We start from the raw sequence: 22,450 nt of genomic DNA, 5'->3' as shown, positions 1-22,450 counted from the left end.
TTGTTGCTACTACAGCTGGCATTTATTACAGCTCAGAGGCCCAGTACGGGTCAGGGGCTCCCTCTGGAGGGCATGTGTTAGAGCTGGGGGTACAGCTCAATGATGGCCTGTAATAGCCTGGGTTCTATACCCAGCTTCCCCCAAAGAAAAGTTTTTGATAAAATAAAAGGTCTGTGTTGAGTAGGTGCACACACTATACCAGGCATGGGCACCGTTGCTTCGAAGTACGGATTACATTGCTCTGCTGTCATGGAGCTACACACCAGATACAGATAAGGAACACGGCATGCAACCCAGGCCAGGAGAAGAGAGCAGGCTGCTATGGAATGGGGTGAAGATGTCGGTAAAAGGTTCAACAAGGCAGCCACACTGGTTCACCGAGCAGGCTACCCATGTCTGAGATGAGAAGAAAGTCTCTAGACTGTTGTACTAATGTCATGTGAGAACACCCAGGCCCAAGGTCCAGGCTGGATGCTGATATCAGCTGGGATGAGGGACACTGGGTCAAGTGTGGAATGATGGCGAGGTAGACTAGGATAGGGCCAGCCTGTCAGGCATCCATCACTGGCACGCATCTTCAAAGGACTGAGTTTAGGCTCATCGGTGGCCTGCTGCAAGCTGGGCTTGGCTAGCGGCTGTTGCCCCTGCCTCTGAGGACTGATGGACTAGCCTGGGCAGGTCCCTCTGCTGGCAAAAGTAGAGGCTACATACAGGGCAGAGCTCTGTATATTAGCCTCTTCTTGGCTCTCCTTGCAGCTTGCTAGCTGTGGTCTGTAGTCTCAAGCAGATCACAGGGCCCTGCCCAGAGTCTAGGACAGGTGAGTGGCTTACCATTCAAGTGGGGGACATGTGAGTTCCAGAGAAAGGAACTGGGAGGGGCAGGAGAGGTGAAGGCCTGGGGTTCTGGTGTGCACAGTTACAGACTGCTCTGAATGTGAAGTACAAAGCTATTGGGCAGGAAGTGAAGTGCCATGGTGTTAGCCACAGTGCTTCTGGGCTCTCCCTATGGATTCCCTGCGGCCTGTGGGGCACAGTGATGTAGATGAATATTTGAAGGACAGGTGATAGCATTGGGGTTGGGTGTCATGGAGGAATGGCTGTTGGGATAGGGAAAGGTTATCTGCTATAATACCCAGAGAAGGAAGTCATATTTGGGGACTGCTGGTGGTTGGGGCATGGAAAGAGAGCGTGGTTCAAGGGTATCTCTCTGGTGACTATCTGAAGAGTGGAATATAGTCAATATCGTTAGGGAGGCCTGCTGGTGATCTACTGGGGCCATGGAGGACTGGCACCTTGATGACCTGTTAGGCAGATGTTCCTGTTACCATAGTTGGGGTCAAAGATTATGGTACTGACAGAGCCCAGGTCAGAAAGGTGAAGAGTTACCAGGAATCTCATTCACAGGGGTGGACTCTGCCCTGTCCTGCCAACAGTTGCTGCTTGGGCATATGGGTTGATGTTCTAGAACTTTCTGTGCTTCAGAATGTATTGGAAGTACACCTTGGCAAGAATCCTACTTTTTCAATATTAGGAATATGTTTAAATTAAAAATAAAAATCACTTTGGGATTCTAGTAAATCCTGTGGTAGGATAGCCTCAGGTTTAAGGCTGGTGAATTCTGGCTTAGTCTAGAAGGAGCAGCTCTCCTGCCAGGCCTGGTGCTGTCCTTTCCATGTGTGACCTAGCCCTGTGGCTGGCCACCTGGAATGTTCAGACCAGACACCATTGTGGCTCATAGAGCCTGAGGGGGTTGGGGAATAGATTGGGGGTTGCCTTCATTCGCAGATCCTGAGACTGGAGTCTGGGTCTAACACTGTGGGCTCTCTCCAGACACCTGCCCACACAGTGGGTCAGACACTCCAGTTACTGGGGCGACCCCCGTGAGGAAAGCCTCTGGGTGTTAAGTTGAGCTCAACCACCTATAGTACAGCTTGGGAGAGATCCCAGAGGCCTGCCTGAGGGTGAGACTCTAAGATTAGAGAGCTGGGAGTTCACCCAACCACTAGCAGGTACTGTCCCAGCAAGGGAGTGGCTGCTTTTTGTCCTGCCACAGGTATAAGGAGTGAACACAGGGCTTGATCCAAGAAGGGAAGACAAGGCGCACCCAGGTGGCTTGCAATGCCACCCACCTTCTGTCCCCATTTTGCAGATAGTCTGTTAGCCATTGTGGTCCCCAGCTTTGTACCCACTTTTCATCTGTCCAGCACAGTGGCTTCCCTGGCTTCATGTCTAGCCCTTAGTTCCCCCAGGGGAGCATTAGAGATTAAAGCAAGCCACTGTGTCTTGTCCCTACTGTCCCTATAGACAATTGCCTTCCTCGACTCCCTTCCAAAGCTGTACCACCCTGACCTGTGGCAGGCCCTGATGGCACCCAGACCTGTGGAATGGTGCCTTCCTCCCCTGATGCCCACAGGCCCCACACTGTGCCATTTGTCCCCTGGGACTGGAGCTCAGCCTCAGTGACCCACTGAGCAGGGAGGAAGCCTACTCAGGAGAGTGGGGACCCTCAGCATGCTCCGTACTCCTGCTCCAGGGGCCCCCAGGGTGTGGGGTCTGCCGAGTCTAGCAATGTACTGATGTCACTGTGTGATGATACAGGCAGCTAACCGATGCCTTCTGTCTTGTTTCCTCAAGCTGACGTCATCTCCACTGTCGAGTTCAACCACACTGGGGAACTGCTGGCCACAGGTGACAAGGGTGGCCGGGTGGTTATCTTCCAGCGGGAACCAGAGGTATGTGTGTGGAGGGGTCAGGAGGGAGGCAGGAAGAGGATGGGCAGGTGGCTAGAGGATGGAGTTGGTGGTGTTGGTGGTGGTGGTGAGGGTGAGGGTGGTGAGGGTGAGGGTGAAGGTGAGGGTGAGGGTGAGGGTGAGGGTGAGGGTGAGGGTGAGGGTGAGGGTGGTGAGGGTGAGGGTGAGGGTGGTGAGGGTGAGGGTGAGGGTGAAGGTGGCTCAGGTGGATGAGGCCTGGCAGGATGCAGGTCATACTCTGAGCAGGACTTCTGGGCCACCTTGCCTAGGTGCCTACATAGAATTGTTACTGACTGCCTTCTGTTACAAGGTGCCTGGGGCTGGAGGGAAAGGATTGGGGAAGGGCCTGGTAAGTGGTCTGAGACAGTTTCCTAAAGCAAATGAGCTGATTATTCACTGACATGCTCCTGTCCCAGACAAACCAACAAGCTCTCAGCAGAACCTTCCCGACCTGTGTAGCCTGCGGTTGTAGCTGGGGAAGGAGCGAGGACTCCCCCACCCCAACCCCACCCCAGCTCTCTGCTGGCCTGGCAGGTTTTGCTCAGACTTCCACTCTTCAAACTGGCCTTTGTTTGTTTGTTTTTGTTTTGTTCTCCAAGTCAGGGTTTCTCTGTGTAGCCCTGGCTGTCCTGGAACCCTCTCACTCTAAATCAGGCCGGTCTAGAACTCCGAGATCCACCTGCTGCCGCCTCTGGATTGCTAGGATTAAGGGCATGTGGCACCCACACCTGGCTTCAAGCCAGCCTTAACCTGTTCTGCCCTCCCCTGTGGCTGTGCAGCAGAATAATGTATACAACAAGAGCAGCCTGAGACCACCCACCCAGGAGGTCATTTCTGAAACCCTAAAGAACCGTGCGGTCCAAGCCCCCTCAACAATGCTCTCACCGATGCTCTGAGAATCCACTTTATGCAGACGCTGTGCTGAGCATTCTATGTTCCACACAGTTTCCTTGTTTTCTTTCTTTTCTCTTTCTTGCTGGTCCCTGAGGGTACAGATGCACACCCATTAACAGACAGACCAATCAGCAGCAAGCCTCACGGAAACCTGCTGTGTTCTGTCACCCCAGCGAGGGGCTTCTCAATCACTGATGTGTTGGGGGGGGGGGTGAGAAAGCCAGGAAAGGGAGAAGGGAGAGGCTCAAGGGAACAGGGCCAGGGGGAGGAGCTGAAGCCACCCTCATCCCTCCAGAGTGCTGTTCCCTTGCTGCATTAGCTCATACAGACCCCTCCTCACCACCCCACCACGCAGAGAGCTGCTGCTACCCTTCATCTGACAGCCGAAGAACCTCAGCACAGAGGGCTTAAAATAGCTCACCAAGGGCAGGCCAGGGACAGCCTGATGCACACAGGTGTCACAAGACCAAACTGTCCCACCAGGGCACACCAGAGTCAGCTATCCTTCTGCCTGCTGCAAAGAGAAATGAGCTCAGAGGTTCTGGCTTTTCTCCTTCAGTCTGTCTCTCCCTCTGGTCCTGCTGACCTTTTTCACAACTCGTGCTCATGGGGAAGAGAAGGCAAAAACGTGGAAGGATTTTCAAACAGATCCTAACGCAAGACGGAGACAGGGACCTAAAAATAGGCACTTTCAAAACGAACAGAAAAGCCGAAGCTGTGCTTGGCTGGCCGTCTTCACTCGTTCCCAGCTGTGATCCTGTGTTGTCATAGAAACTTGACTTGTCTGCTAGGAGAGTGGTCCCCAGTATTTATGGCAGGTCCAGTGCTCAGTACTTGGAGGTCTCCACCAAAATGGGTTCGTAGGAACTCTGCTGCCCAAACTGGGATGGGAGCCACCGTGGGAAGCAGGGTTAAGACCTGACTAATGGGGATAGCATCTGACTTCAGCCAGGGGGATGGTGAATACTTTGTGGGTACATGGGGAGATCCACGGCCTCACAAGCATAAGGACCTAAGTTTAATTCCCCGGAACCCACAGGAAAATACAAGTGCCTATGATCTCACGTTTGGGGAGACTGGAGACAGGCAGTTACCTGAGGCTTGCTAACTTAATCAGTGAGGTCCAGGACAAGGAGAAGCCCTGCCTCAATAGGGTGGGCAGTGTTTCTGAGGACAATACCTAAGGCTGTCCCTTGCATGTGCATGTTCATACATGCATGCACACCTGCACATATGCACATCTTTGTTCACACATATATACCTGCATATCCTGGTCCACACACATAGATCTCTGGGCACACATCTGTGTATCCCCTGTGCCCAAGGCATACACTCCAGCATATACCCATATCCACCTTGTATACACACACCCATGTATACGCACATACACACCTGCACACATTTATACCCCTGTACACATATATACTTGCACACACATACACCTGCATACAATTCTGTACATACACCCCTAGATGCACACACACACACACACACACACTTTTCCACATCCTACCTACTGCTTGCACACATATACCCCTGCACATACCCACACCCTCCATGTATACACATACCTGCACACGCACACACACACACACCCCGGTAAAACATACACACTTGCACATGTTTGCACACACTTCTATACACATACACCTCTGTGTGTACACTTTCATACCCACTACTCGCACACACCTACTCCTACATATACCCACACTCTTCCTGTATACATGCCTGCACACACACACACACACACACACCTGTAAAACATACATACACACATACCTGCCCATACCTCTACATACACACACACACATACTTTCATACCCACTGCTTGCACACACCCATCCCTGCATATACTCAGACCCTCCTTGTATACATGCCTGCACACACACACACACCTGTAAAACATACACACTTGCACACACACATCTGCACATTCCTCTACACATACACACACACCTGCACATACATACCTGCACATTCCTCTGCACACACACACACCTGCACACACATGTACACACACACCTGTAAAACATAAACACTTGCACACACATACCTGCACATTCCTCTACACACACACACACACACCTGCACACACATACCTTCACATTCCTCTACACACACACACACATACACACCCCTGCACACACACATACCTACACACACACCCCTGCACACACACATACCTACACACACACACCCCTGCACACACACATACCTACACACACACCCCTGCACACACATGCACACACCTCTGCACACACATATCTTCACATTCCTCTACACACGCATACACCACTGCACACACACATACCTACACACACACACACACACACACACACCTGCACACACATGTACACTTGCATCAGTAGTTTCCTTTGCTGATGCTCATGGTACATAGATTGCAAGGTGCATTCAGCCCCTTGTCACGCCTGCCCCCATCTTCCCTGGGCACTCTGGTGGCTCAGTCTGCCTTTGGGTTTCCCTGCAGAGTAAGAACGCACCTCACAGCCAGGGTGAGTACGATGTGTACAGCACCTTCCAGAGCCACGAGCCTGAGTTTGACTACCTGAAAAGCCTGGAGATAGAGGAGAAAATCAACAAGATCAAATGGCTCCCGCAGCAGAACGCCGCCCACTCGCTGCTGTCCACCAATGGTGAGGCCCTGCGGGTGTGGCTGTCCTGGCCTCACTCCACCTTCCAAGTTTCTCTGTGGTTTTAGTGACAACCAGATGACTCTTCAGCTTTCCCTGACTGATCACAAATCTCCCACCATTGTAAATATAATGTTCACAGATAGCTCCAAGGTGAAGATCATGTTGAATATTTCAAACAACAGGGACCAGTTTCAGAAACCAGGGACTACCAGATACAAACTGAACTCTTAGCCAGAGTCACAAGTCACCCAAACTGGGGCTGCTCCATGTCTTTAAAAATCATTTCTTACCATTCTGGAAAGAAGCCAGCCATGGGGCCCATCTACTTTTTAGCCCTACAAAATGTCTAGACCAGCTTTCCTACTCATTTCTTCCCCCACCCCCGCCCTCACAGATGGCTTCGGCCAATTGAGGGTCCCATTTTCTCTCTAGCTCCTTCCCATGTTCATGGTGTTGTTTGTTTTGACTGCAGATGTTATCAGGGTCCTCTGGGGAAGCCAGGCGTGTGGGGGAGAGACAGAGAGAGGAAAGAGGGAAAGGTAGAGATGGAGAGGAGCTGTGATTCTGGCCCCTATGATTGTGAGGCCAGAAGCGCACACACAGCTCAAGCCTGGAGGGTGTCTGCTGGCAGAATTCCCTTTTCCCAGGGAGGTAGACCTTCATTCTGTCAGGGCCTTCAGCCAATTATATGAGGTCGGCCATCTCCTGATGGCAGGTCATCTACTTTATGCATTTAAACTTTAATTAATTCTAAAGGAGCCCTCATAACAAGAGCCAATGTGTTTTGAACAATATCTGTGGCATAGCCAAGATAAGCCATGAGATTATCGCCAACGATTCTTCCTCCTGTGAAACTCACGGGAGGAGTACAGCACAGAGGCTTCTGGTTTGTAGGTGGCAAGTACCACTGAGTTAGGAATGGCAAAGAGACCACCCTCAGGAAGGCACAGTGGTATGTGCCCAATATAGAGGTCAGTAGAGATCCTTACAAGAGTCATGCCCTTTGACCTAGCAACATCCTCTGTCAGTGACGAAGAGATTCGGCAAAAAAAAGATTCCCCATATGCAGAGGTCTTCTACATAAGGCACAGTGAGGGAGAAGAGGGATGTGGGATGGTGACTCCTGGGGCTCATGTCACTGTCCTTCTGGCTAGAGTGGGTATTCTCTTCCTGACCTGGCTGTTGACAGGATGCCTTGTTCTTCCCTGATCTGTTCTTAAAGATAAAACTATTAAATTATGGAAGATTACCGAGCGAGACAAGAGGCCCGAGGGCTACAACCTGAAGGATGAGGAGGGGAAGCTGAAAGACCTGTCCACAGTGACGTCACTGCAGGTGAGCCTCATGGATGAACTAGCATTCAGCATTATGTTTTACCAAGTCATGAGACCTTTAGGACTCTTAGAGCCAGGGTCAGGGTCACACCACTGTGCCACTATTCTTAGGGTAATGAACAAATGTCTACTCACTCCAGATAGGAAACTGATGGTGACCAGAATACAGACACTGCCAAGTCCACCACAATGAACCAGTGAGTTTATTGAGGTTACTTACAGGAGCATGAGTGAGGGGTTACTTAAAGGAATAGAAGTGAAGTGACTCAAAGACAACTGCATCATCTAATCCTAGCTCAAAAAAGCTGGGAACCAGGAGCTCACTGCACAGCCTCAGCCAGCTCAGCAGGTGGAAGAGTGTCCTTTCCATGTGGCTCAGCTGTTCTGAGTCTCTTCTGGGAGGCTTGTCTGATGAGTCCCCTGGCCTCTGTTTCTTCCAGGCTGATGATCTGAGCCTTTTCTAAGCAGCTTAGCTTGTTGGAGAGTAACTTTACAGTCTTTACTGCATACATATTCTTGGAGAGGGAGGGACTTAGTGAACTTGGTCAGTTTCAGGGACTTCCTGAAGCTATTCTGAGTTGTTCCTTTACTGTCCTAAAGGAGCTTCCCTGATGGATGGAGTGTTCCAAACTTCCTTTGGAGCAGTGGTTCTCAGCCTCCCTACTGCTGTGACCCTTTAATATAGTTCCTCATACTCTGGTGACCCCAGCCATAAAATTATTTCCATTGCTACTTCATAATGGCAATTCTGTCACTGTTATGAATTGTAATGTATAAATATGCAGGATATCTGATATGCAACCCCTGTGAAATGGTTGTTCCACCCACCTAGGGGTCTTGACCCACAGGTTGAGAATTGCTACCTTAGCACATCCCGTAGTTTCTCTTCCTTGTAAACATCCTGTCCTAGGATATCCTGTGGTTTCATGTCCCTCTTACATCCTGTGTCTTCAGAATTTCCTCTAAGGTGAGACGTTTTAGTCCATTACACAGCAAACATCACGTATGCTTCCTACTGGCATGGTGTGGTGCTCTATGTCTGTGATGGACTTTGAGGCGGGCAGTAAGTCAGAAAATGCCCATTACAGAAAGGACAAACTGAGTTCCAGAGCCCAGCCATACTTCCCCCATAGTTACTGAGTTGAGCTTGGTTTGCCCTTAGCCTTAGGCTACTGGGTGGAAGGAGCTAACTAGATCTTCTTTGGTCCAATGACGCCAGAAGGTGACACTGCAGAGTTGTGCCAAAGTCTACTCTTGTCCTGTTTAATTAAAAAGCATAAGGAGTGTATCAAAGAGTTCTGAGGGGCTGGAGAGATGGCCTAGTGGTTAAGAGCACTTGCTGTTCTTGCAGAAGACCTGGGTTTAGCTCCCAGCACCTACGTGACAGCTTACAGCTATCTCTAACTCCAGTTCTAAGGGGTCTGTACCCTCTCCTGACCTTCCTGGGCACCAAACACACACATCGTATACGTGCATGCTTGCAGTCAAAATGTTCATACACACAAAATAAGCCGTGTGTGTGTGTGTGTGAGAGAGAGAGAGAGAGAGAGAGAGAGAGAGAGAGAGAGAGAGAATATGTGTGTGTCTGCATGTGTGAGTGTATGCATGTGTTTGAGCCTTAGGCCCAGAGTTCAAGTCTTGTCCCTGCCACCTCCTTGAGTGAGTGTGCATACCTTTTAGGCTCTCTCCTGGTAGTTCCTGTTAGCCTCACCAGGCCCCCTATTGTATCATTCCACAGAGGAGCTCAGTAGGAGCTGGGACCCGGACGTATGGATGTCAGGCTCCTGAGTCACCACCCAGTCCATGTTTCTTATGAAGTGGGACCAATATCCCTGCTTCCTACCAGTGGTCATGAGATGATGGTACCAGTCTCTTCCTACTGTAGCAGAGTGGGTGGTGTCTGACCCTGCCTCATAGCCTCTCTGGTCCCCAGATGACTTGGGGTGTCATAGTGGCACTTGGCAGCCAGCACCAAATACGCTCACTTGTTGCAGCTGATCCAAACAGAGATGGAGGCCCCTCCCTGCACTAGGCATTGGGAATCAACAGAGCCAAGGTGTCCTCAGCCAAAAGAAGGCTTGGTTGCTGACAGGGAAGAGAGGCTGGGCCATGATGCCCTTTCTTTCTCCAAAGAAGCCCAGATCCAGCTTGTCCCAATTAGTATGTCCCAATGTGGAAGTGGTTACATGGATTCTTTTTAAGATTTACTTGTTCTATGCATGTGACTCACTCTACTGTCTCTGTCCTCAGACACACCAGAAGAGGGCATCAGATCCCCTTACAGTTGGTTGTGAGCCACCATGTGGTTGCTGGGAATTGAACTCAGGACCTCTGAAAGAGCAGTCAGTGCTCTTAACCACTGAGCCATCTCTCCAGCCTGGCCACATAAATTTTTAAGGAGTCATAAAACAAGGCATTTTCCACACACATTGACTGGTAGGTGGTTATAGCTAAGCAGGGAAGTCTGCAGTAGGCCTCAGATGCAGTCAGATGACTTTCTAACCCTCACTTTGTAGAAGCTGATAAACTCACACAGGCTTTTCCCTGATGGTTAAAGGGACGTTAGGTCAGATAGAGCGGTGGGTAACCAATGTCTATCAAGGGGAGTAGATTAGCCCAAGAAAATGTGGTTCTGGGTGTGTAGCTCTCTAAACATGCACAATAGCCCTGTTTGAATCAGTCCGTCAAGCTTGAATCTTCAACGTGTGTGTGTGTGTGTGTGTGTGTGTGTGTGTGTGTGTGTGTGTGTGTGTGTGATATGTGTGTGTGGTGTGTGTGTGTGTGTGTGGTGTATGTGTGTGTGTGGTGTGTGTGTGTGGTGTGTGTGTGTGGTGTGTGTGTGTGTGTGGTGTATGTGTGTGTGTGGTGTGTGTGTGTGGTGTGTGTGTGTGGTGTGTGTGTGTGGTGTGTGTGTGTGGTGTGTGTGTATGGTGTGTGTGTGTGTGTGGTGTGTGTGTGTGTGGTGTGTGTGTGTAGTGTGTGTGGTGTGTGTGTATGGTGTGTGTGGTGTGTGTGTGTGGTGTGGTGTGTGTGTGTGTGTGGTTGTGTGTGTGTGGTTGTGTGTGTGTGTGTGTGTGTGTGTGTGTGTGTGTGTGTATGGTGTGTGTTCTGGGCACTTCAGTTCACACGAAGTGAGTTGGGTTTGCTTCCTGAGCTCCTTGCACAGGTTAAGAAACTTTGAAAACCTCACAGTTAAGCAGCTGCGTACAGAACACGTCATGAGCAGGGTGGGTGAGAGTCACGTCCTGCTTTGAGTGTTGCAGCGTCCCATTGAGATTTGTGTCCCCTGCCCCTCCCCGTCTCCTGCCCTTGTGGCTCTCTGACCCACTCTTCTCTGCAGGTGCCTGTGCTGAAGCCCATGGACTTAATGGTGGAAGTGAGCCCGAGAAGGATCTTTGCCAATGGCCACACCTACCACATCAACTCCATCTCCGTCAACAGCGACTGCGAGACGTACATGTCAGCGGACGACCTGCGCATTAACCTCTGGCATCTGGCCATCACTGATCGGAGCTTCAGTATCCTCGCCCTTGACCTGTGGGGAAGGGGCTTCAGGGGCTGGGGGGTTGTCCTTGGCAGCTTTCTTACTGTAGAACCCGTCTCATCCGTGGTGTAAAAGGGGCTGGGTGTATAATCACAAACTGTCTGTGAACACCCTAAAGACGCGATGGCTGAGGGCTCCACCCCACCACACATCTCCTTAGAGTGGCAATGATTTTCACCACCGTGGGCCCTCATAGGATCCAGGAAAGACAAGAGAGCTGGAGGCAATGGAGGAGGAGGAGGAAGGGAGGCTCACCATGCCCCAGGACAGCTCCCTAGAGTTTGCATCCCTGTGTGTTGGTCCAACGTGTGTCACTCTGGACTGATAACCACATCAGTGTCAGAAGCTGGGGTTTCAGAAGCCAGGCAGAAGTGGTGTCCTCTTGTCGTAAGCCAAGGGCTGGGTGCTGCCCCTCCTCCAGCCTGCTAAGGGAATGACTACTTCTAGGACATTGAGCACAGCCTACAGCGAGCTGGGAAGGTCAGGGCCAGTCCAGGGTGGGCAGGCTGCTACCGTGGCTCTGTCGTGTGGACTGTTAGTGATTGCTAGACTAAAAGTGAACTTTCATGTGCTGGACTCTCAGTGAGGTAGGGATTGTCACCAGCCCCTTGAAGGTCTTAGTAAGGGACCTGAGTCATGGAGCCAAGCTTGTATCTCCTGGGAGAGGGGGGTGAAGGCAGGGAAGGGTATAGCTAGGATAGAGTACAGACAGTAAGAAATGTTGACGTTGTTGACTTGGGTTGTGTTGTAACTGTCTCTGGACCTAGGTGGCCAGAGGACATTAGAACAAGTTAGTTGGGAAGAAGGAAAGAGCATCGATCACCCCAACACTGAGCCTTCTCCCTGTGACACTGGATCCTTGTCCCATGTGGAGTACAGGAATTATGCTCACCCATGTGGAAGAGCACAGCATTCACCAGCAGGTGTTTATCAAGCACCCACTGTGTACCAGGCCAAAAGGCACGCTTGATGCTGGCGCACAAGGCCAGACATGCAGGATTCTTTAGTGACCAGAACTGGGGTCTTAGGGACAGGCCAGTGAGCACTTTCTTTATCCACATCTGCTATAGGCGGTACGCAGCAGGTAGGCAGAGAAGAAGCCAAGGCAGGGCTTTGCTGGGTGAATCTGTGGGCCTGGAGCAGATGGGGTGTGTGAAAGTGAGTGGGATCGTTGATCGGGGAGCCAGTGCTGCACAGAGAGTGGAAAAGAATGGGTGTCAGGGGACTGGTGGTTTTGTGAGAATTAGGGGACTAACATGGCTGTTCTAGAACTCTTTTGTCCAACTAGTGTGTAGCTCCAATGTTGTGATAGTGCCTTATATGCTGGTAACGAGGTGCCTAGCTTGTCCACTGGAGGAAGGTGTGTGTTACATGCTGAAGACCCAGAAGTGGCTTAGGGAAAACCAGGACTTGAAGCAGCTTCCTGTCTGACGGAGAGGTTAATCAGGGAGCCATGTTGCCTCCCTATGGCCTGCTGGTACACCAGGCCACAGTGATGAGATGCAGACACCTAGAACAGAGCTCTGGGCTAATTCCCTGGAGGCGAGCCTCCCTCAGCAGAAAAGGATCTGGATTCTGGGCCGCAGGTGTCCACCATCTGATGGCAGCTGGGTAATTAGAGAAGTCTCACTTCTGGCATGGACAGGGCCAGAAAAGAGGTGTGTGTGTGAACTCATGCTGAGTGCTGGGAGCTTGGCTGGATCTCTGGAGCAGACCTGTAAGGAGCTTAGAGTAGTAGTGTTGGGCTAGCTCAGGACCTAGGCCAACATCTGCCTCTTACTCACTGAGCCACCCTGGCCACCTGGCTGTCACACCTGGCTGCCATACCTGAGCCACCCTGGCCACCTGGCTGCCACACCTGGCCATCACACCTGGCTGCCACACTTGCCTGCCACACCTGCCTGCCACACCTGGCTGCTCTCCTCCGTTCAGTGGCGATGGGCCTGTATGGAAGGTGCTGAGAGTGGAATGGACACGGGGTACAGTAACAATTGCCATTTAGATATACCACCCTCACCAGCTCATGGCACACTGAAGCCTCTCACGACTAACCCACGGTACCACTGTGCAGAAGCAAAGGTGTGCCTGTTAGAATTGTCATCCAGGGGCTTACTGAATAAATGGAACTGAAGGTTTGAAGCAGAGGTCAAAAGTCTATACCGCTGGGTCCTGGTTCAGTTCTGCTGCTCCCCAAGGCTCCTTATGTGTTCATTCATTTAACAACATGGGACATTTGCTTAGGTGCTGGCGATGCAGGCAAGTGTTTGCCAGGATTTGCAAGAGCAGCACATAGCTTGTCTACTGCACAAAAGAGTGGGGACAGAAATCTCAGCCCAGCATCCAGAGGACAGACTTTTACAAATGCTTCACAGAAGTCAGTAAGATTCTGCTAACACAGTGCCGAGACCCCAGTTCCTGTGTTTAAGCCCTGTCCAGGGTCTCAGGATGAGGCTTGATCTGCAGTCAGTGTAATCCCAGGGCTGTTAGCTTACATCTGAGCCACAGGGGTCCAGTGTGACTGGTGTCCTTGGCTGGAGAGGTAATGTGGGGCACCGACAGAATGCCAGCAGAGGCTAGGTGATGACACAGGAACAGAGGGGGCGACCCCATGGAAACACCAGTAGTAGGCCTTGTGGGGGCTCCTGCCCTGTCCTTGGACACCTAGGTCTCAGAACTCTGAAAACCAGGTGCCCGAGGCTTCACCCACTCGCCTTTGGCATTGTGCTGTGGCAACCAGGAGCTGTGTCTAGGATTCCACATGCTGAGCTTTGAGTGTTTGTGGCCAGGTCATCTTCTGGAGAGAAATCAGTTCTTTTTTTAGATCATCTCTATGTGAGGAAGGCTTCGGGGGCTCTCTACATGGGAGGCTCTTCTGTAGGGTTCCGCAGAGCTGCCTCTTGCCTCACTCCAGTCACTACTCGGTTGCCATGACAACATCTTCTGGCCGTGAGCGCAGGCTCCTGGGAAGAGCAGGCTCCTGTGGATGAGCCTCATGATTTGCCTGATGCAGTCAGTCTGTGGAACCCAGAGCCTCTGCATTTTCTCTCACGAAACCTCCATTTGCACTTTATTGAGTGACACGTGATAGCCACACAGTATCATGGGTCTTTGGGGTACAAAGGCCACTGGAAGGCCTGCCCTGCTGAGATGTTTAGAAGCCAGCTCCTTCCTCCATAGCACTACAAGTGGTTATGGGTACGTCCCTACTCACCCCCACCTCCCCCACTTTCCTCAGGGATGGGCCCCATGCTGCCCTATGAGCAGGATATGGCTGTGTCTGGAGACTCAGTTCATTGGCTTGTCTCCTGCTGTCTCCGTGAATGCCCATGTGATAGGGCTTGGTATTGGTTCTCTGCTCTCTGTGCCCACTTCTCCCTTTGCTAGAACAAGCCAATGCTTGTCCCATCTCACAGTCCAGACTCAGAGAATGACTAGCGGGGAATCCCCTGTGGAAGTGGCCCTCAGTCCCCACCATTCCATAGAATGGATGCTGAGACCCAGTGAATGGAAGCCAGGGGACACAGCCCGTCCTCTCCATAGCGCATCAGTGCAAGGGGACAGCATGACTCCAGCTGGCCTTCAGGAGACCAGGCAACGCCTTTGGCGACAGGAATGATTGACAGTCCATGGAAGTCCCTACAGCCTGACAATGCTGCAGAGTCCATGCGGCTCATGTTTCCTGTGTCCTTACAGGAAGGACTGCAGACGCCACTCTAGGGCCTGGCTCTGCAGCAGCTTGGCGGTCTCATCTGACTGGGGTGTCGCAGAGTGTAGTGCTCTGCCTGCCTTCAGAGCTGGCAGTCTATCCTCTCTCATCAATTCTGGTCTCCATCACTAAGTCAGTCAGTGTGTGTCTCTGTCTCCCACTCCCCAGCATCCGCACCACCCTTCTATGTGTGTCTAATAAAGACACCTGCGTTGGACCCCAGGTCACCTGGGGAAGGCAGTACTGTCACCTCAACGTCCTGTCTTGATTACAAAATTGGCTTGCTGTTCCCATCTCCTAGTCTCCGAGGCTCACAGCCTTAGAGGTGCATCTCAGCTCGTGGCCACCTGGTCACTCCTTGAAGGAACCACTGCTTTCCAATCACAACAAGCCCTCCGTTTTGCATATGGGGAAACTGAGGTTTGGGAGGGGGAACATGATGTTCCTCTGTGGCACAGCACAGTCCAGAGTGCTAAGATCTGACACATAGCCCACTTCATTTCTGACCTGATCTTCAAAACTAAAGCCAGGGTTTCTGGAAGTCCTTGCTGGCGTGGCGTGCAAGGAGAGGTGTGTTCAGTGCATTGTGTGTGTGTCCCTTCCACAGCCACATCCTTTTCAGGCGAGTCCTTCGAGCCCCTGTTTTAGGATGGATTCAGTGAAATCTAGTGGGATAACTTGTGGGGATTAATCCTGATCATCTACTTGATTGGATTTAGAACCACTGTGGAAACCAATCCCTGAGCATGTCTGCAAGGGACTGTCTAGATTCAGATAATGGAGGACTCATCTCAGATGCAGATGATACCACTCTGTGGGCTGGGGCCCTAGAAAGAATGAAAAGGAGAAAGCCAGAATTTCTCCCTCTCCCTCTTTCTCTCCCCCTCCCCCTTCCTTCCCCCTCCCCCTCTCCCCCCTCCCCCTCTCTTCTTCTCCCTCTCCCCTCCCCCTCACTCTCTGCTTCTTGGCTGTGTACATTGTCAGAGTTGCCATCATACCTCCTGCCCTGCTGGACTGCCCTTGAACTATGGCTTAGAATGGCCACCTCCATCTTCCTCTTTCTTTCCTTCCCCTCCTCTCTCTCTTTTTGAGACAAGGTCTCACTATGTATCCCTGGATGGCCTGGAGCCCACTGTGTAGACCAAGCTGACTTCAAACTAAGCCTGCATCTGCCCCCTGAGTGCTGGGATTAAAGGCATGGTCCACCAAACATAATCCCACCCTTCCTCTCTTAAGATGCAATGAGAGAAGTAAGTAATACACAGACCCTCTCAGTACTTAACAACTTCCATCCCAGTGGCACCAGCCAGGCGGAGGCATTAGCCAGTCCTTGAGCCCTATAACCATGTGCTTAGCTGGATGCCTGTAGCCTATAGGCCATTCTCCTGCCCAGCAGGCATTGGCCAGTCCTTAGGCTCTGTGACCATGTGTCTGGCTGGATGCCCACAGCCTGTAGGATTCCATTCTACTCTGCAGACAAAGACTGGGGTGTGACTCCAGGTCCCAGAACCCTCTCCTCTGTTCCCATCTAGCCCAGGGAAACCATATCCCAATATCCCTGCTTTCCAGGTCCTGGGGTCTCCAAGGCATATGTCAGAGCTAAGTGTCTTAGCTGTCTTCAATCAGAGAACACTCTCTCACTGGCCAGTCTTGATACTGTGGGTAGAAGGGGAGTTGGTGCTGTGGTAACAAACGCGTACACATGGTCCAGACATAGAAGGACAGAGATGTGAAATCATTCACTAAGAGTGCCCGTGGCCCAGCATGGAGTGGGCGTATCTACTCATTATCTTCTGAGTTCCTGTGACCACATCCCCTGATGGGTGGAAGGGGTCTTTTTGACTCACAACTGGAGACCTCAGCAGGGAAGGCATGGTGGGGCAGTGCAGTTTATGGCCATGGGAGTGCATACCAGAGCCTGCTTGCATTAGGGTGGCCCAGGAGACAGGAGTAAGGCCGGAACCAAGAGTGGGTGTTAGCTTTAAAGGCCCACCCCTAGGGGCCCACTTCTAAACGTTCTGTGGCCTCCCAAAATAGCAGGAAGTAGAGGACAAGCATCCAGCATACAACCCTATAGGGGGCAGTTTACCATGTGGCCCACTGTGCACAGTACGCTGTGCTTCTGAGAGGAAGGTAGGCTCTTAGGAATGTCCATGGTGATTGCAGGGCTAGGCACTCCTCTGTAAGAGCGTTTGGGTTCAGCTTTGTGGAGCCACTGGTCAGGTACTGGGAAGAGGCACTGGTCAGGTACTGGGAAGAGGCACTGGTCAGGTACTGGGAAGAAGCTTTCCATGTGAATCCGTGCCTTTGAGGACTAGGGGCTGGGTGTTTGTTTGGTGGTGGTGGTGGGGTCTTAGAACCAGAAAAGCCACGCAGACTTGGTAGAGTTTAACGTGGGCCTCAAAGGAGAGAGCAAGGGCACCATCGCTGTTTCCCTTGACCTCACCAACCCAGACATCGTAGACATCAAGCCAGCCAACATGGAGGACCTCACGGAGGTGATCACAGCATCTGAGTTCCATCCGCACCACTGCAACCTCTTCGTCTACAGCAGCAGCAAGGGCTCCCTGCGGCTCTGTGACATGCGGGCAGCTGCCCTGTGCGACAAGCACTCCAAGCGTAAGTCTCTGCACTAGGTATATTGGGTCTGGCAAGTGGGTGCACCATTGTGGCGAACACAGTACAAGGAAGGCATGAAGACATGGCCTTGGAGTGGCATCATGAGACATGATTTTGTTGGCATTTGTCTGTGTGTCTACATGTTAAAAATGAGAGGGTGCTTGTGGGCATGCAAACACATGCATATTTAAGAGAGTGTGTGTGTGTGAATGTGTGTGTAAGGGAGAGTGTGTGGGAGAGAGTATGTATATTTATATAAGGGAGAGAATGTGTGTGTGAGAGTATGAGAGAGAGAGAGAGAGAGAGAGAGAGAGAGAGAGAGAGAGAGAGAGAGATTGAGATTATGTATATGTAGGGGAGAGAGAGAGTGACTCACTTAGGAACTTTGACCACATCCATCTGTCTGGGCCTCTCTGCAGGCCAGCAGTCCCATGTATAGACAGGCTGTGTGGCACATAGCAGTCTACAGGTTAAGAGCATTTGTATGTGGGTGCACAGGTGACTGTGGCCTGCAGTTTTCTCTTCCCGTGCTCTCTGGTCTGTTGTTACCGTCCTTCTGCCTTCCTCCCGAGAACTGCAGGTCTCTTCCTCCCCCCCCCCACCCCCGAGGTTGGCATAGTACACCTGCACCTCGAGTCTTGTATTGGTTGTGTATATCTACCAGATGTCCTTTTGATGAAAAGATACGGTTCCTTCCTCCCTCCCTCCCTCCCTCCCTCCTTCCCTCCCTCCCTCCCTCCTTCCCTCCCTCCCTATCTCCCTCCCTTCCCTCTCTCTCACAAGACTTTGCTTTATTCCTTTTAATTATATGTCTGTATCTGTGGGTTAGGGTATATGCAAGTAAGTGCAATACCCACAGAGGTCAGAAGAGGGCAGAATTCCTTAGGGCTGAAGTTGCAAGCAGTTGAGTCATGATGTGGGGGCTGGGAACCAACCTGGGACCTTCTGGAAGTGCAGTGCACACTTGGCCACTGAGCCATCTCTCTAGCCTCATGGTTTTGTTTGTGTCAGTGAGTTCAATTTCCTCCCTCCCTCCTTCCCTCCTTCCCTCCTTCCCTCCTTCCCTCCTTCTCTCCTTCCTTCCTCTCTCTCTCTCTCTCTCTCTCTCTCTCTTTCTTTCTTTCGATTAGTGTTTGTCTTTGTTTCTTTTCCTGTTGCCATGATAAAATACCCTAGTCAAAGCAATAAGGTAGAAAGGGTTTATCCTGATCCACAATTTGATGCTACTGTCCATCATGGTGACCGAAAGAAAGTGAGGGTATGACTGCTCCTATGTATGCCTCAGGAGATGTTTTTTTATTGTAGCAGTGAGGGAGAGAACATCCAGAGCCATCTAGAAGAGTCCAGACTAGACCAGGGGTCAAGAGAAGAGAGAGAAAGAAGAGAGAGGGAACAAGGCAGAGGGGCCAAGAGGGGAGAGAGAGAGAGAGAGAGAGAGAGAGAGAGAGAGAGAGAGAGAGAGAGAGAGAGAGAGAGGGAGGAGAGGAGAGAGGAGAGGAGAGATGTTGGGGTTCAGTTAGTCTTTTCTTTCCTCTGCAGTCCAGGGATGAAGCCTAGAGAATGGTGCCACCCACTTTCAGGATGGGGCTTCACACACTGTTAACCTAATGAGGTAATCCCTCACAGGTCTGCCTAGAGGTTCATCTCCTAGGTGATTCTAGGTCTGTCAAGTTGACAGTATCTGCCATCACAGCCATACCTCTTGCTAACTTGACACCCCGACACATTACCTTTAAGCCACACTTGTTTTTAACTTCTTATCTCCGTAGGCGCAAAGCCATCTCAGAAAACAAACTGTGTTCAGTCCACCTTCAGAAGTCCCCATGGTCTTTAACATTCCACCATCATTGAATGTCTAAGGCCCACATCTTATTAAGATGCCAGGCAACCTCTTGATTGTGAACCTGTAAAATAAAGTCACATATTCCCAAACATATAATGATATGTTATAATAAGGGGAAGCATGGAGTCATAGCAAGGGATATCTAAAGCAAGACCAAAGATCAGGGTAAACATATCTTTCAGCTCCATGTCCAGTATCTGGGACCCTCTATGGACTCAACAGGGCAGCAAAGAGCTCAAAAACTCCACCTATCCAGCTCCGTTGTCCTCAGCACACATAGCCTCTCTCTTAGGCCACATTTACTCGATGCCAGCACCTTTCTTTGGTGGATGTCCCATGGTCCTAGCTTCTCCAATATCCTTGGGTCTCCATTACCCCACAGTCTTTACCTTCTGAGCTGCACAAGTGACCTTAAGTCCCCCTCGTAGGGAATGTTGTGCAACCACACAATCTGGCTTCAGTGCCTTCTGGAACCGTGGTGCAAGCTTCCATGACCTACCCACTCCTGCATATTTCTTACCTGCAAAAACCAGTGCTGTGTGGATGACTGCTACGTTCTGCTGCCAGTGTGAAAGGTAGCCTGGCCTCCTTGGACCGCAGCTGGATCAGCTTCTGGGGAAACAGGGCCCATGGCAGGAGGCAGGGAACCCCCGCAGCTGCACTCTCAGGCCAGTCTGACTCCTTTCAGACTTTGCCTTCCACTTGTTGGAGCTTTGATGGACAGGCCTTGCCCTCAGAGGGATTTTTCTCTTTTCCCAGTGCAGTGCCCGAACTTTCTCTGCAACAATCATGGCTTCTATTCAGCTACTGTCTTGACTGTAACTTTTGGCTTCCCTGAATTCTTTTCCGCTTAGACAAATTGCACATTTAAAAATATCTTTATGTCCAGATTGTACTCTGTTTTGTTTTACCGTGGCCCTTACGCATGCAGTAAACAGGTATGCTGCAGCCTAATGCTCTTCTGTCTTAGAATGTCCTCCACCAAACAAGTTAATCCATGAACCTTAAACTTTAAACTCTGGACGTTTACACACGAAGCCAGACTCTTTTCCAGAATCTGTAGACGTTAACGTCTACTTCTTCCAGCCCCATGCTCCCAGAAATAAGACTCAGACTCAAAATAAATTTACAAATACCTTCTCCATATAGCTGGGCTCCTCTCTGAATAGATCATAACTAAAATAACCCATTTATTTTAATCTACATTCTGTCTCATGACTGGTTACCTGTCAGGTGTCATGCATCTTCTCCTCACATCTTGAGTGAATCCCCTGCTGTGGCTCTATCCCAGAATCCTCCAGGGATACCTCCCAGATATCCCGCCTTCTAGTCTATACTTTCCTATAGGCCATGGGTTTTTTAATTGACAGGTGATACATCCATACAATACGCAAGCTCTTCTCTCCTAAGAATCTACATGCATGGTCCTCAGCCCAGACCCAGATAGAGCCCTTGTTCTCTCTCAAACCTCACGAGCAGGGCCTCCGCTGTTCAAAGGTCCGTCAACATCTTTGTCTCTCAATCTCCCACCAGAATAGCTTAAGCTGTGCCTGCAGCATTCAAGGCTTTTCTGCCTCAAACCTCCCAACTCTTTCATATTCCTCCTTCAAATCTGTTCCAAAGCCTAAGAGCCTAGTGGTCAGGCTTATCACAGCAACACCCCACTCCCTAGTACCAATTTTTCTGAATTAGAGCTGTTTCCTGTTGCTGTAATAAAAGCAACTTAAGGGAGAAAGGGTTAATGCGGCTCATGGTTCAAGGTTACCGTCCATCATGGCAGGAAAGCATGGCATCAGTGTGTGACCATATTACATCTCAGTCAGAGTGCAGGGAGATGACTGCTGGTGCTTGGCTTGCTTTCTCCTTTCTCTGCAGCTCAGGGAATGGTGCCTCCCATTTAGGATGAGTCTTCCGATCTCAGCTAACCTAATGAAGATATCCCAGAAGCTAACCACAGCCAGTTCCTCACAAGTGTGCCCGAATGCTTGTCTTCTAGGTGACCCTACATCTTGTTATGTTGAGAATATTAACCATTGCAGTGGTTCATACACATTTTCTGTTGGAGTTAATTCTATATTTTAGATTCTTCTGGACTCTTTTCTCAGCCTCTGAATAGCCTGTGTGGAATCCAGGATTCAGAATCAATCCCTACCCTGTTTGCCTCCCGACCCCCAGCCCGGATGAAACCCTAAGCCAGGAGCATGTTCGACAAGCACTCTGACACCAACCATGCCCTCCGCCATAACATCTTAGCCTTTGATGCTGCTGCAAGGGCCACTGTCCCTGTCCTTGGCCGTATGTGCCTCAACCACCGTGTGCACTCTTGGCTCTTATGAGAAATCTAGCATCTGGTTCCCAGGGGCCAAGCCTGTGTTGTTCCTTATCAGCCATGATTGTTAATCCAGCTGCACTTGTATAGAAAGCCGGGAGCTCTCACTGGTTCTTTGCCTCCCACTCCTATGTTTAAAAGCCAGGGTGTGGCTGTCAGAGCCTCCCCCAGGGCCCTGTGCACAGCATCCTTTCCTGAGAGGATGACACTGCAACTTTCTCCTCACTGACTGAGAAGCACAGTGGAGCACAGTGTGCGCTCATGCCTGCCACAGGGCATGGGAGGAGGCTGACGGTGTAAGGAGTGCAGTAGCTCCCCAGACCTGTCTGAACCAGACAGGGTTCGGGTATACTGGTTATCCTGGACTCCCATCCATGGCTTCGGATCTCCCAGAAACACTAGAAGCCCAGGTTGTTGTCTGCTAGGCATTGTGACAGGGTAACCATAGAAACAGCCATTCATGAGTCCTCAAAATAGGCAGTTATTTCCGCTTTTGACAGCAGAGTCCGCAAGAAGGGCGAACAGGGGCTGAGCTGTTCAAGGATAGCGCAACACTCACTGCTCAGGGTCTCCCAAGGTGGAGACACGGGCACCCCTTTCCCGGCATTTTGCTCTTCCTCAGCCTTCTCATGATTTTGCCCTGCAGCCTCCAGAGAGCATGCTTCTCAGCAACTTAAAACAACACTCGTGCTTTGTGCAGTTACGGAGGCTGGAGATCTAGTCAGGGTGTGGGCAGGGCTGGCTCTCTGGAGGTTTTAGCTGTTCCCCCTGTTCTTC

General features: G+C 50.9%; 1 protein-coding gene across 4 annotated transcripts in view; it reads left to right on the top strand.

The window, feature by feature from the left end:
* Ppp2r2c (protein phosphatase 2, regulatory subunit B, gamma) overlaps positions 1 to 22,450 on the top strand; it is an 84,939-nt gene that overhangs the window by 52,845 nt on the left and 9,644 nt on the right. For all 4 annotated transcript variants that reach the window (NM_057116.2, NM_001412427.1, XM_063272810.1 and 1 more), the window contains exons 2-6: positions 2,635 to 2,732; positions 6,133 to 6,298; positions 7,521 to 7,633; positions 10,973 to 11,150; positions 17,337 to 17,501. In NM_057116.2, coding sequence (NP_476457.1) covers positions 2,635 to 2,732; positions 6,133 to 6,298; positions 7,521 to 7,633; positions 10,973 to 11,150; positions 17,337 to 17,501 — 720 coding nt within the window. The remainder of the gene's footprint in view (positions 1 to 2,634; positions 2,733 to 6,132; positions 6,299 to 7,520; positions 7,634 to 10,972; positions 11,151 to 17,336; positions 17,502 to 22,450) is intronic.

This window comes from Rattus norvegicus, chromosome 14 (assembly GCF_036323735.1).
Source record: "Rattus norvegicus strain BN/NHsdMcwi chromosome 14, GRCr8, whole genome shotgun sequence".
NCBI classification, from domain to species: domain Eukaryota; kingdom Metazoa; phylum Chordata; class Mammalia; order Rodentia; family Muridae; genus Rattus; species Rattus norvegicus.
Note: the sequence above shows the minus strand (reverse complement) of the source record. Positions and strands in the feature narration are given on the sequence as shown.